The sequence below is a fragment of the Mesoplodon mirus genome, assembly GCF_964341445.2.
Source record: "Mesoplodon mirus genome assembly, chromosome: 10".
Lineage (NCBI taxonomy): Eukaryota > Metazoa > Chordata > Mammalia > Artiodactyla > Ziphiidae > Mesoplodon > Mesoplodon mirus.
The window spans coordinates 16,385,365-16,398,147 of record NC_138986.1 but is presented as its reverse complement, the minus strand read 5'-3'; the positions used below and the strand labels follow the sequence as shown (position 1 = coordinate 16,398,147).

The 12,783-nt window shown below is 36.2% G+C and overlaps 1 protein-coding gene across 3 annotated transcripts in view; it reads left to right on the top strand.

Annotated features, from left to right (window-relative positions):
• TAB2 (TGF-beta activated kinase 1 (MAP3K7) binding protein 2) overlaps positions 1–12,783 on the top strand; it is a 79,990-nt gene that overhangs the window by 30,100 nt on the left and 37,107 nt on the right. For 2 of the 3 annotated variants that reach the window (XM_082633845.1, XM_082633844.1), the window contains exon 2: positions 11,599–11,789. In XM_082633845.1, the coding sequence (XP_082489971.1) occupies positions 11,688–11,789 (102 nt within the window). In that variant the 5' untranslated portion in view covers positions 11,599–11,687. Of the gene's footprint in view, positions 1–4,330; positions 4,352–11,598; positions 11,790–12,783 lie in introns of those variants that run through there. The other variant, XM_082633846.1, reaches the window with a different exon arrangement.

Here is a 12,783-nt window from a genome sequence, read left to right as displayed (position 1 = left end):
AGTTTTCTGCATACAGGTCTTTTGTCTCCTTAGGTAGATTTATTCCTAGGTATTTTATTCTTTTTGTTGCAATGGTAAATGGGAGTGTTTCCTTAATTTCTCTTTCAGATTTTTCATCATTTGTGTATAGGAATGCAAGAGACTTCTGTGCATTAATTTTGTATCCTGCAACTTTACCAAATTCATTGTTTAGCTCTAGTAGTTTTCTGGTGGCACATTTAGGATTCTCTATGTATAGTATCATATCATCTGCAAACAGCGACAGATTTACTTCTTCTTTTCCAATTTGTATTCCTTTTTTTCTTTTCCTTCTCTGATTGCTGTGACTAGGACTTCCAAAACCATGTTGAATAATAGTGGCAAGAGTGGACATCCTTGTCTTGTTTCTGATCTTAGAGGAAATGCTTTCAGTTTTTCACCATTGAGAATGATGTTTGCGGTGGGTTTGTTATGTATGGCCTTTACTATGTTGAGGTAGGTTCCCTCTATGCCCACTTTCTGGAGAGTTTTTTTTTTTTTTTTTTTTTTTTTTTGCCGTACGCGGGCCTCTCACTGTTATGGCTTCTCCCGTTGCGGAACACAGGCTCCAGACGCACAGGCTCAGCAACCATGGCTCACGGGCCTAGCCACTCCGTGGCATGTGGGATCTTCCCAGACCAGGGCATGAACATTAAAAGGGGCTCACTCAGAAGTAACTTTGTTTCCATCTTAAAGCCCTAATGTATTGAAAGATAATAATGGGGTATGAATTGGAAAATACACACAAGGTAGTTAGTTATATAATATGTTTTGATGGATTATAACCATTCTGCCTTAGATTTATTGCACTTTTCTTGATCCTTAGAAAATGGTAGCACTCACCACAAAACCACAATACATAAATTGCCAAGTGTGGCTGACTTGCACATTCCTTTTAGAGGAACTTATAACTGGTAAGCCTTTTAACTATAAGAAATGGTCAGCATTCAATGAACTTGAGGCAGTGTATTAAATGAGAAAATTGGGAAGTTTTTTTTTAAGAGGAGGTAATGTGGATCATATGTTACTTCAGTTATTAATATTTACTGTCTTTCTTTAGAAAATAAATTACTGTAGGCTTATAAAGTTGAGAGATACATTTTCTGGTAACATAATCCTTTGTTCCCTTTAAGCTTTTAACTAACACTAAATCTGAACATGATAGGTAACTTAAAGTAAGTAGCATTTAGGTGACTAACTTGGTGTGTTTCTGTTATTTTATTTTTGCAAATATCTATGTAAAATGATTCAGTATTACAGCTATTTTATGCTAAAGTTTATGCTACAGGTGAATTATACTTATCCTGTTTTTAATTGTAAATGATGATAGTATTTGAATTTTAGATTTTTAATTGCCATAGCTATAATTCTTACATTTTAAATCTTAGGAAAATAATATGATATTAAAGAATTTGGGGGGCAGTGAGTTTGCTTTGCCTTAATAAAGATGTAATATCATGCTCCAAGAAATACAGTTCTAAAAATTTGCTGTTAATTTTGAGATTTTTCATATTCAATTAATGACATTTATAAATTCTTTTAAAGTTAATCAGATGTGAAGTGCATCAACTATTACCTACTTGGCATTTGATGAGATACTTATACTACACCAATAATGAAAAGGTATTTTAAATAGTGTATATAATTAAGAAGGTAATACTTTTTTTTTAAAGTTTAATTCTGAAATGTTCATTGAGGCCAAAAAGTTTCAAAACTTGCTTTAACTTTAAAAAAGTTATAGTTAACTCACTGCACAGTCTGATCCTGTCAGCCAGTCCACAGAGAGACACAAGTTAAAATTAGTAATAAGAAACTGTTAACATCATATTGACAACCAAATATGTAAGTTGAAACATTCTACCTTCCAGTTAGACATCCGGGGGAATTGAGTAACCGTTGTTGAGGTCAGGGGCTTTGCAGTACAAACGATTCTGTTAAAATTTGACATATGTGTTCCTAAAAAACACCATACTGTGGAAAATAATGCAGTCAAAAAATAAAAAAACAAAACCCTACAAGACTTACGGGAAACATGGAATTGGGGTACAACACTCAAAATGTCATCAGTGAACATTTAGAAAGATAGGAACCTTAAAAAACATGATAGTATAGTTTTACACATGTTAAGTGGCTAAGAAATATGTAATATGTAAATACTTGTACGAATAAATATTGTACTTTGCTTTTAAACCCTCCTGAAGTTTGCCTTGTAAAAGAAGTTTCCACATAGTTGTGGAAGCTTGTTATTGTGAAGTGGTTGAAGAAGGGTTTTCTGAAATCACAAGGAAAGTTGAACACAAGTTGTGGATGGGTGTGACTGATTCCACGAAGATGCAGTGAGCTGAGGTAGCTGGCAGATGTTTGAGGTGTGTTCACATTTAAATTTTGTGTATTCACATGCAGCTTGTTTCAGCTGAGTATGGTTTTCTGCATTCACCTAGCGTTTCTGGCAGATGAAATCACAGCAAAATTCATTTAGTGTTCAAATTGTTCCCTAACATATCAATTGCATTGAAACAAATTTACAGTTTCAAAACAAGTATTACAGCAGCACTGACATAGCCGAGGGTAAGGCAAACACTTTAGTTTGGAGGGATAGCTACCATTTTTTATAGTAGTCTTTAATCTAGATGTATTCTGATCTGTATTTAGAGATTTACTGCAACAGTATTTTTTGAACATCTACTACTTGCCTTACACTTTCTAAGTATTTAGGGTACAGCAGCAGTGAACAAGGTATTCTCTCCACTTTGAAACTAACATTACTTGTGTAAAAATTTCTGTTTGTTGTCAAGGGTTAGTTTCAAGAGGTAAAATTGGATAGATGAATGGAAGAGGAAGTCTGGTTAAAAGAGTCTACTGGGCAGCAAGCCTTTCTCTAACCTCTTAAATATATATACTTTTACAAGACAATTTCCTAGGGTTCTATCCAACTCAAGATTCCATTGTTATAGAAAAAATTATTGTCTATGGAAGTCACTATGGGAATCAGAGTTAAATTTTAGGATGGTATATATGGTTAAAGTGGAAAGACCTCCTTCTTGTCCATAAGCTAAAGGAGAATCCTAATGCAGTTGAGAAGTGAATTTTAGTTTTATATATTTCATCCTATTTCTCTGTGATATTTCAACATGAACTATATTTTTTGTGATAATAATTAAATTTGTTCCAGCAAAACTCAACCATGTACAAACTGGGCAAGGATAAAATATGTATACCAGGGCCTCCCTGGTGGCGCAGTGGTTGAGAGTCCACCTGCTGATGCAGGGGATACGGGTTCGTGCCCCGGTCTGGGAGGATCCCATATGCCGCGGAGCGGCTGGGCCCGTGAGCCATGGCCGCTGAGCCTGCGCGTCCGGAGCCTGTGCTCCGCAACGGGAGAGGCCACAACAGTGAGAGGCCCGCGTACAGCAAAAAAAAAAAAAAAAAAAAAAAAAAAAAAAAAAAAAAATATGTATACCAGTTTACATAATAATACTAAACCGTCAGTGTTAACTCAAGATCTTCTATAATAAAGGCCACTGTACACTTGCAGCCTTCATTGGCCTTTCTCGTCTTCTCTTTAGATACTCACCACCCCAAACTCCTTCTTCATAATTCCCTTTCCTCCTGTCCCTCCTTCTTTTAGCCAGACAGGTGACTGACTCATTGTCTCCAGAACCTGCCCAGTATTTGGTTGCCTTGCTTCATACTTTAACCTTCTTATTTACGTACCCATGATTCAAGACCCTCCCACACCCTCCCTCAGCCCAGAGAGCCCTCTAAACACCTATAACACAGTTTATATCACTTACCTGGCACTTATATGCAACCTAATATTTGGTTTTCAGGTAGCTTTGTCTGAGTTACCCAAATAAAACAAATTATTTGTCCCATATACATGGGAAAAGAAGGCGTCAAAGGCTCAGTCAACTCCTTCAATATTCTTCAGCCAGAGTGGCCTGTAGCTGTGTTTGCTAAGGTTTTGTTCCTTTGTACTTTGTGGAAATTCATGATATTTAGAATAAATAATTATTACTACTAGTGTTTGTAGTTTTTGCTACAGGCCAGGCAAGTGTAATACCATTAATTTTCACTGTGTTATCACTACTCCTGTAAATTCTTGGAGTTTCCTTCATTTTACAAGGAAGAAATGATAGTGTTAATGGCTACCATTTACATAAGCTATTTTATTTACTTGTTTGCTTGCTCTGTGTTCCTTTTTATTATCTTATGTGTATTACTCATTTAATTCTAAAAATCATGTGAGGTAGCTACTCTGTCATCACCATTTTGTAGGTGAAGGAACTGAGACACAGAGGAGTTTAATGATTTGCCCAAGAAGACACTGCAAGTAAGTGACAGATTAAATTTCATAAATAAATGAGCACAAATTATAGAATCCTAGAATTTATACTTAACCAGCCATTTAATTGTCTCATCTTATTAAATGAAACAATGCCCACTAATGTAGAAATTGAGGGTGAAATATTTAGCAGTGTTATTTCTGTTTTTAACTATTAACATGTTCTTTTGCCAGAAAATTTTAGAAACAGATGGTTAGAGTATTGTTTCTTGAAATTCTACTGCTTAGGAAAGTTTTAAGCTTATCTGAGAGTTACATTTAATTTATTCTTTGATTTCTTTTTTTTAATAAGACTTTAATAATAAAGGCCAACACTTTGTCAAGTTTAAATTACGTAAATCTAAGTAGTTTATATGATACATTACCAGTTACTCCTTTTTTATTTATTTTTTTATAAATTAATTAATTTATTTACTTATTTATTTATGGCTGCATTGGGTCTTCGTTGCTGCGCGCGGGCTTTCTCTAGTTGTGGTGAGCAGGGGCTACTCTTTGTTGCGGTGCGCGGGCTTCTCATTGTGGTGGCTTCTCTTGTTGCAGAGCACAGGCTCTAGGTGTGCAGGTTTCAGTAGTTGTGGCATGCGGGCTCAGTAGTTGTGGCTCGCAGGCTCTAGAGCACAGGCTCAGTAATTGTGGCACACAGGCTTAGTTGCTCCGTGGCACATGGGATCTTCCTGGACCAGGAATCAAACCCATATCCCCTGCATTGTCAGATGGATTCTTTTTTTTTTTTTCTTTTTTTTTTTTTTTGCAGTACGCGGGCCTCTCACTGCTGTGGCCTCTCCCATTGCGGAGCACAGGCTCCGGACGTACAGGCTCAGCAGCCATGGTTCACGGGCCTAGCCGCTCCGCGGCATGTGGGATCTTCCTGGACCAGGTCACGAACCTGTGTCCCCTGCATTGGTAGACAGACTCTCAACCACTGCGCCACCAAGGAAGCCCTGTCAGATGGATTCTTAACCACTGCACCACCAGGGAAGTCCACTCCTTTTTTCTTAAAAGTTAGATCTCTGGGAATTTTGCTTTCCTCCATCATTTATTTTGTATGGTACCTCCTGGTCAGGAGCAGTCAACTTTAATCTTTTACATATCTGTATAGTCATACTTTGGGGGTTTTGTTTGTTTTTAATCTCTTATCAAAGTTTGTTTAAGAGTAATACATCTCATCTAAATCTATAATTTCAATAGTAGAATAGTAGTGTTTACCCCTATCCCCTCCCCTCTCATTTCTCCCCATTTCTCCTGGGGTTAGAATTGCGAGAGCTTTGCTGTTTTCTTGGACTTGATGGAAAGCCAGCTTTTGGTCACATATGGTTAATATTCTACAGTCTTTTCATTAACAACACACACACTTTTCTTCCCAAAATGCTAGTAGGGGAAGGACCTTGGCGATATAATCCACTCCTCATAATAGATTAAGTGGCTAGACTAACAGTATTTACAGGAAAAAGTAATATAAATACTGAATATGGATTTAAGCAAAAAATTGTGAAATAAGTATTGGGCAGATGGACATAGGAGTGAAGAGCATGGTTATATTATGGGATGGGAACTAAGTTATAAAGCTAACTCTTCATTTTCCACGGTAGGAAATCCATAGAAAATGCATAAAATTGAAAAATCAAGAAATAGCCCTATAATCATCTTTGTAGGAATGTGGAGAAACAGCTCAGTGTTGACAGTGGAATATGGAATAGGTTAAAAGTGGAGAGGCATGAGACAGGGAAATTGCTGGTTTCTCGATAAACTTTGTAGTACTGTTTGGCTTTTAAAAAACTGTGTACGTGTTTTCTTATTTAAATTTTTATTTAATTTTTCATTATAGGGTATATCCTTAAAATAGTTCCGGAACAAAAAATTAAGATATTTTAAAATCAATTTTTGTATATAATGTTTAGTGTTTGGGCTGGAAGGAATGTTGGCCTTTAGGGAAAAAATTAATAATGACTGTATAATGTTTTATACATAATATAACCAAGAATATATTTCTTTGAGTGTTCTTAAGTTATATGGTAGGATTGTCTCATCTGTGCTCAGATTTTAATTAATGCCAGCACCATAGATGCCTCTCAAATGTTTATCTGCAGCCTAGACCTCTCCTCTGAGCTCCAGGTCCATATATCCCAACTCCCTCTGTGATATCACTGTTTTGAGGTTTTAAAGGTACCCTAGACTCAGTATGTTCAAAACTAAACTTAGAATCTACCCCTTTGTTTTCTTGGACCTTTTCTGTTGTTCCCTAGTTTATAGATGGGACCACCATCTGAGCAAATAAGAAAGCAACCTTTATACCTCCTTCTTTACCCCAATGTCTAATCCATCTCAAAGTTCTATTAAATTTTACGTCCTAAATATCCCTGAAGATCTTCCTTCTACTCACTGTCCATTGCTATCTCTGCGGTTACAAGCTATTAACTATTTCATGGCTAGACTACAGCATTTTTCTAACTGGTCTTCTCATATATTCTTTTGCCCCTTTTCTCTGTACTATAGCCATTCTTCATACATACAGGTCTTCTTCATCATGTCACCTTTCCTGCCTCTGAGCTTAAATCTTTCAGTGGCTTCCCATTACCCTGAAGCTAAAACCTCCAAATTCTAATGGCTCAAAAGGCACTTCACAATGTGACCCCTACCTTTTTCTTGCTGCTGCTCTTTATAGTTTTTCCTCATATACGCCCTTCCAGTCTGTTTTTGAATGATGTGAAAGGAATGAAAAAGATTACTGTGTTAGCAACAAGGTGGACTGAGATAGCAGGCAGCAGATCTGGTAGCAGGAGACAGACAGAAGATAAAATAGTGGACAAGTTAAAATAGTTACCTAAATTATGAGCTTGTTTTGATGTGCCTTTAATCCAGGAATGTCTGCGACCTGGAGAGCAAGGGTGTAGACTCTAATACTTGTATCTCCAACATGGTATCTGCTGCATACTAGGCACTCCTTAAATTCATGGGTTGTGGATGGTGATGATAGTCTAATTTTAAATATCCAGTTACCTCATAAATGCTCAAATTTTGATCAGACCTATAAGTCCTGTTGCTTTTCTTTATCGTTTTTTAATCTGAAGACTGTGGTCTCTTCTTGTGAGCACAGTTAAACTGTTATTTGTGTTATACTCTTACAGTACTGGAAGAATTCACCATGGTAAACAATAGTGAAAATGAAGACTTGATAATTATCATAACATGAAGTCTGAGTGAGCCATTAACTGACACTTAGTACTCTGCATTGTCATAATATTGAGAGGTCAGAAATAAATTGCTTACATACTCTAAGAAAGGAAAGAACATGGCACATTTTGTAAATCTTTCCAGTATATTTACGGTTGGGTTTTGTAGTACTGTGTATACTCTGCTACTGTTTAGAATCCTTAAGAAATTATTCCTCCTGGATCATTTGAGCTGGTGGCAGGTTAGGTGCCAAAATTTTGCACCTACTGTTAGAAGCATACCTATAAAGTATGACTTCTTTATTTTCTCAGAAGAGCAGTCATTTTGCATCTTAACCATAGAAAATATATTTCTGTTTATTATTAGAAATAATTTTCCAGATTAAGTTATAAAGTATTTCTTGGTTTTCCTTCCATAATTAAATAAATACCTGTTAGTTTCAGTAATGTGTTTAGTTGTAAAACTTATTCACTCACCCACAGAGGCTATATTTAAAAATAGTTGTCTTGCCTTGTCCTTAAAGTTTACTTTTGCTGGATGCAGAATGTGGATTCATTGTTTATTTTCCCTTTCAGCACTTAAATTTTGTCATTTCAGTGTCTTCTGGACTCCACTGTTTTTGATGAGAAGTCAGCATTCATTTGAATTGTTGTTTCCCTATATTTCGTTTCTTCGGCTCCTTTCAAGATTTTCGTTTTCTTTGGTTTTCAGCACTTCAACTGTTAGGCCTCTGTGTGGTTTTCTTTGGCTTTTCCTGTTGAGGGTTTACTGATCTTCTTGATCAAGATCTTTTTGTTTGTTTGTTGTTTTTAAAACAGGCTCTGGCCAGTCTTATTATAGAAAAATTTTGCATGATTTACTTTCACCAATCTCTTTTGGCATGCTTTTAATGATATCAGAGTCACCTGGCTCATTGATAGCCGTTGTGCATATTCTTTGGTATTTCCCACACGCTGTGCCCAATTCAACATTATTGCCACTGTAGATGGATACCAGTTTTGGCCAACATGGCATAATACTCTGTTTCAGATTTCCTCAACCTGAGCAGTTGTTGGTGAGGATGACAGGTTTCACTTTGCCTTGTCTTATTTTCAGAGCCTGCACGTACCCCAGCATGTACTTTCCACTTTTCAACCTAGATTATTTGAAATGCATTTTAGAAGCAAAAAGTATGAAGAAACCATACAGTAAAACCTTTATTTCATCAAAAAAATGTTACATCTTTGACTTAGATCCTGGGGATACAGCAGTGAACTTCAAAGTTCTTAGTCCTGTGGAGCTAACGCTTTAGGGATAGGCAGGTGGGTAGGTAGGTATGTCAGATATTGATAAATGCTATGAAGTAAAAGCAAGGTATGAGGATGTGATAGGGAGGGAAGGGAAACAAGTGTGGCATTATTTTAGATAGAGAGATTGGTCAAGGAAGCAGTCTCTGAGGAAGTGACATTTGATCAGAGATGTTAATGAAGTAAGAGAGAGAGCCATGCAAGTATCTGAGTGAAAAGTGTTCCAGGCAGAAGGAGCAAGGAGTCTAAAAGCCCTAAGGGAGGAATGAGATTGGCTTCTCTTTGGAAGCTAACCGGTGTGAGGGAACTGAGTTCGGAACTGAGGGAATAAAGATGGTGGTAGGAGACAAAGCCCCAGGGGTGATAGTTAGCCAGGGGCCTTGTTTAGGATTTTGCAGCTGGGGAAATGATTGTCCTGATTTACTTTCACAAAGATCACTCTGTTCAATAGAGTGGGAGGTGGGGGTAGAGCAAAGGGTTAAGGCAGGGAGGAGACCAGTTAAGAGACCTTCACAGTAGTAGTCTAGGGGAACTATGATGGCGGCTTGGACAAGAGCAGTAATAGAGGTGGGGAGAAGTGGTCAGATTCAGAATATTCTTTTGCAGATAACAGCCAGCAAAACTTTATAATGGATTAGATATGGCATGTGAAAAGGACCAACTGAATGACTGGTGGTACCATATACGGAGATGAAAGAGACTGGGAAAGGTTTGGTTTGGATGGGGGAAAATTGAGAGTTCAATTTTGGACATAGTAAGTTTGAAGTGAATTTTAGATATCCAAAAGGATATGTGAGGCAGGCAGCTGGTTATATTAGTCTGGAACTCAAGGGAGAGAGAGCTCCCTTGGAGTTGGATGTACAGATTTGCAAAGCCTCTCTTTAAAGTAGTGTGTTTGGATGAGATTACCTTGAAGAGGAATGTAGGTGTAACTGAAAAGAAACCCTAGATCTGAACTCCATAACTCACCAACATTTAGATGTTCCGAAAGGGAAGAGGATCTGACAAAGAAAACTGAGAAGGAGCTGCTAGTGGGTAGGAGGAAATCCAGAAGAGTATAGATCTCAGAAGCCAAGTGAAGAAATTATTTAAAGAATGAGGGAGTGGTTGGCTAGTTCATAAGCTACAGAGAGGTCTGGTGAGATGAGGCCTGAGGAGTGACTGTAAAGTTTGACAACCTGAAGATCCAGGACAGCTTTGATAAGTGTAGTTTCAGTGGAGAAAAACTATGAAAACCTGACTGGGGTAGATTTAAAAGTGATAAGAGGAAGGAAATGAAGACAAAGTATAAACCACCCTTTCAAGGAGTTTAGCCCAAAAGAGGGAATGGGCAGATAAATGAGCTGATAGCTGGAGTGAAGTCCAGGAGACTTTCTCAAGATGAGCAGTACTGCAGCCTGTTTATCGCCCCTTATTGTTATGTTAAAATATCTTTACTAATTTCCAGTACTTTTCTTTTCTCCTGCAACCCATTTCTAGAAACACTACATTGAGTGCTAAAAATTGTGTGTGTGTGTGTGTGTGTGTGTGTTTTAGAAATACATTTGAGAAATGTGTAATGCAGATAACTTGGTTTGGCAGTGCTTTTACCTGTGAGATGTAACTAAGCTGAAGTCACACAGCTTCAGAATTAAGGAAAAATTAACCAAATGATAATAAAAACTTGAGAGTCTTTACCAAACATGATATCTCAATGAGCTCTTATTGTGTTGAGGATTCGGGAGTCCTATCATAACTAACTTTACTCAAGAGTGTTTTACTATCTACTGTTATGCTGAAAACTGTCTACAGAGCTCTAGGTGTAATAATGGACAAAAGAGACCTAATTCCTATATTCATAGAGTTTACAGACTTGTATTTAAGCTTATGGAAAAGAGAAATACTACAGATAAGAAATTTGTTTTAAAGAGATTGTCTTATTGTCAAATTTATACTAAAATGAAATGTATTTTAATTATTATGCAAATGGAATGATTTTAAATATTTTAATATGTTATTTAGGTTTAATATACTTTATACTATTTATATCCCAAAGAGGCTTTCAAGATTAAACACGGTTTACATTAGGAATATAAGTAAGTTAGGTAATTCTCAACTTGGGCCATACGTTAGAATCACTTGGGGAGCTTTTAAATATCCACACGCTCATGCTGCTCCCAGCCAATTAAGTCAGAACCTCTGGGGTTGGGGCCCAAGCATTAGCATTTTTAAAATATTGATTTTATAGAAACAGAGGGAATCAAATGCTGCTAAGCCCCTGAGAATGAATTGATTACACATTTAAAGATTAAGTATATCTGAAAATTAAGGCAAAATATCAAATGTTTTGATTTACAGATCAGCTTTAGACAAAGCAGGCAAAGCTATTTGTAGGACCAAACTTTTTCAGGATCCAAACCTTAAAAATTTTAAGTAGAATAAACAAGATTACTTACCTTAGGCTGTCCTCTGATCATTAAGAAAAAAATCAGTAAAGTTACTCAGTTTTCCCTTTTAAAACAACCGTGACAGTTTCTTATTTGAATGCCTTTTGGCACAGCCATTATAAAGCATACAAATACATAGGAATTAGAACATTTTAAAGTTTGCCACCAGTAGTTATAAAATGAAAACACAGTATAACTATATGGGAAGCATTATAGGACTAAATAATATTTTTATAGTTTATATTAAATGTTAGGTACTAAAGCACATACCCTTTTGTATTGAAATTTTGAATCCACAACAATATTCATTCTATAACAGTTCTCATTAAAGTTTTTTTTCTTTCTTTCACAGAAAATGCTTGGACAGAAGAGATGAGTACTGTTTCCACTAAGGCCTAGAATTGCCTACTGTACAAATAGTCCTGATCAGGCAATATACGAATGGCCCAAGGAAGCCACCAAATTGATTTTCAGGTTTTACATGACCTGCGACAAAAATTCCCTGAAGTACCTGAAGTTGTTGTATCCAGGTGCATGTTACAGGTCAGTGTTCAATGATTTCTGAATTTATTAATACAAACTTGGTATTTTTTTAAACACTGAAAGAAAACTCTTTTATCTTCTTTGGCATTAGTGTACTATGATGGAGAGATGAGCTTTGGTGTCTGATAGTCATGTGGCCTTTAGCAAGTTATTAGGCTCTCTGTACCCCATCTGTCATATGGATAATACCTACCTTGTAAAGTAGATGTGAGGATTAAATGAGATCTCAATATAAAGCACTGATACATGGTCCACACTTACTATGAGCTTGCTTCACTCCCCCCTTTCCCCATTTTGCCAGAACTTTTAAAAATTCCAGGTCTTCACATGAAACTGAGAAAATCATTCAATAAGGAGGAATCAGGAAACTTGGGATCTAATCCTAAATGGGCACCCTAAACATATTTGACAAGTAATATGCCTTCTTTTGTACTTTAGTTTTCTTATCTGTAAAATGAGGAAATTTGACTAGACAATGCCTGAAGTCCCAATTCTAAAGAAGAAAAATGTTTCTTTTTATATCTTTTAATTTAATCTGTAAGTTTTCCAATTAATACCACTATCTAATAAATTTTTACATTTTTCTTAGTATGTACAATTTTAAAAATCCGTAATTCTAAATATTTAGTGATAGTGTACCTTCTCATTTGATTAAACTGGAAATCTTTCTATCAAGAACTATTTTTCAGCTTGTAAAAATGGAGATATAAAAAAGTGATTTGGTTTCAGACATATTTATTCTTGATGAATGATTTTTAAAGTTTGAAATTATATGAAACTTTAAAGGCTTAATATCTGTACTTGATAGCAAGTGACTACATTTTGTTCACACCCTATCATCTTTTTATCTGTACATTTAATTGGTCTACCCACCTTTAGTCTAACCCAGCTTTGGTCTCTCCTATCTATCCTCCTCACTTCTGCTAAAAATGTCTTTTTAAATGCAGATTTTATCATATATCTACCTGTTTAAAAACCTCATGGTTGTTCCCTA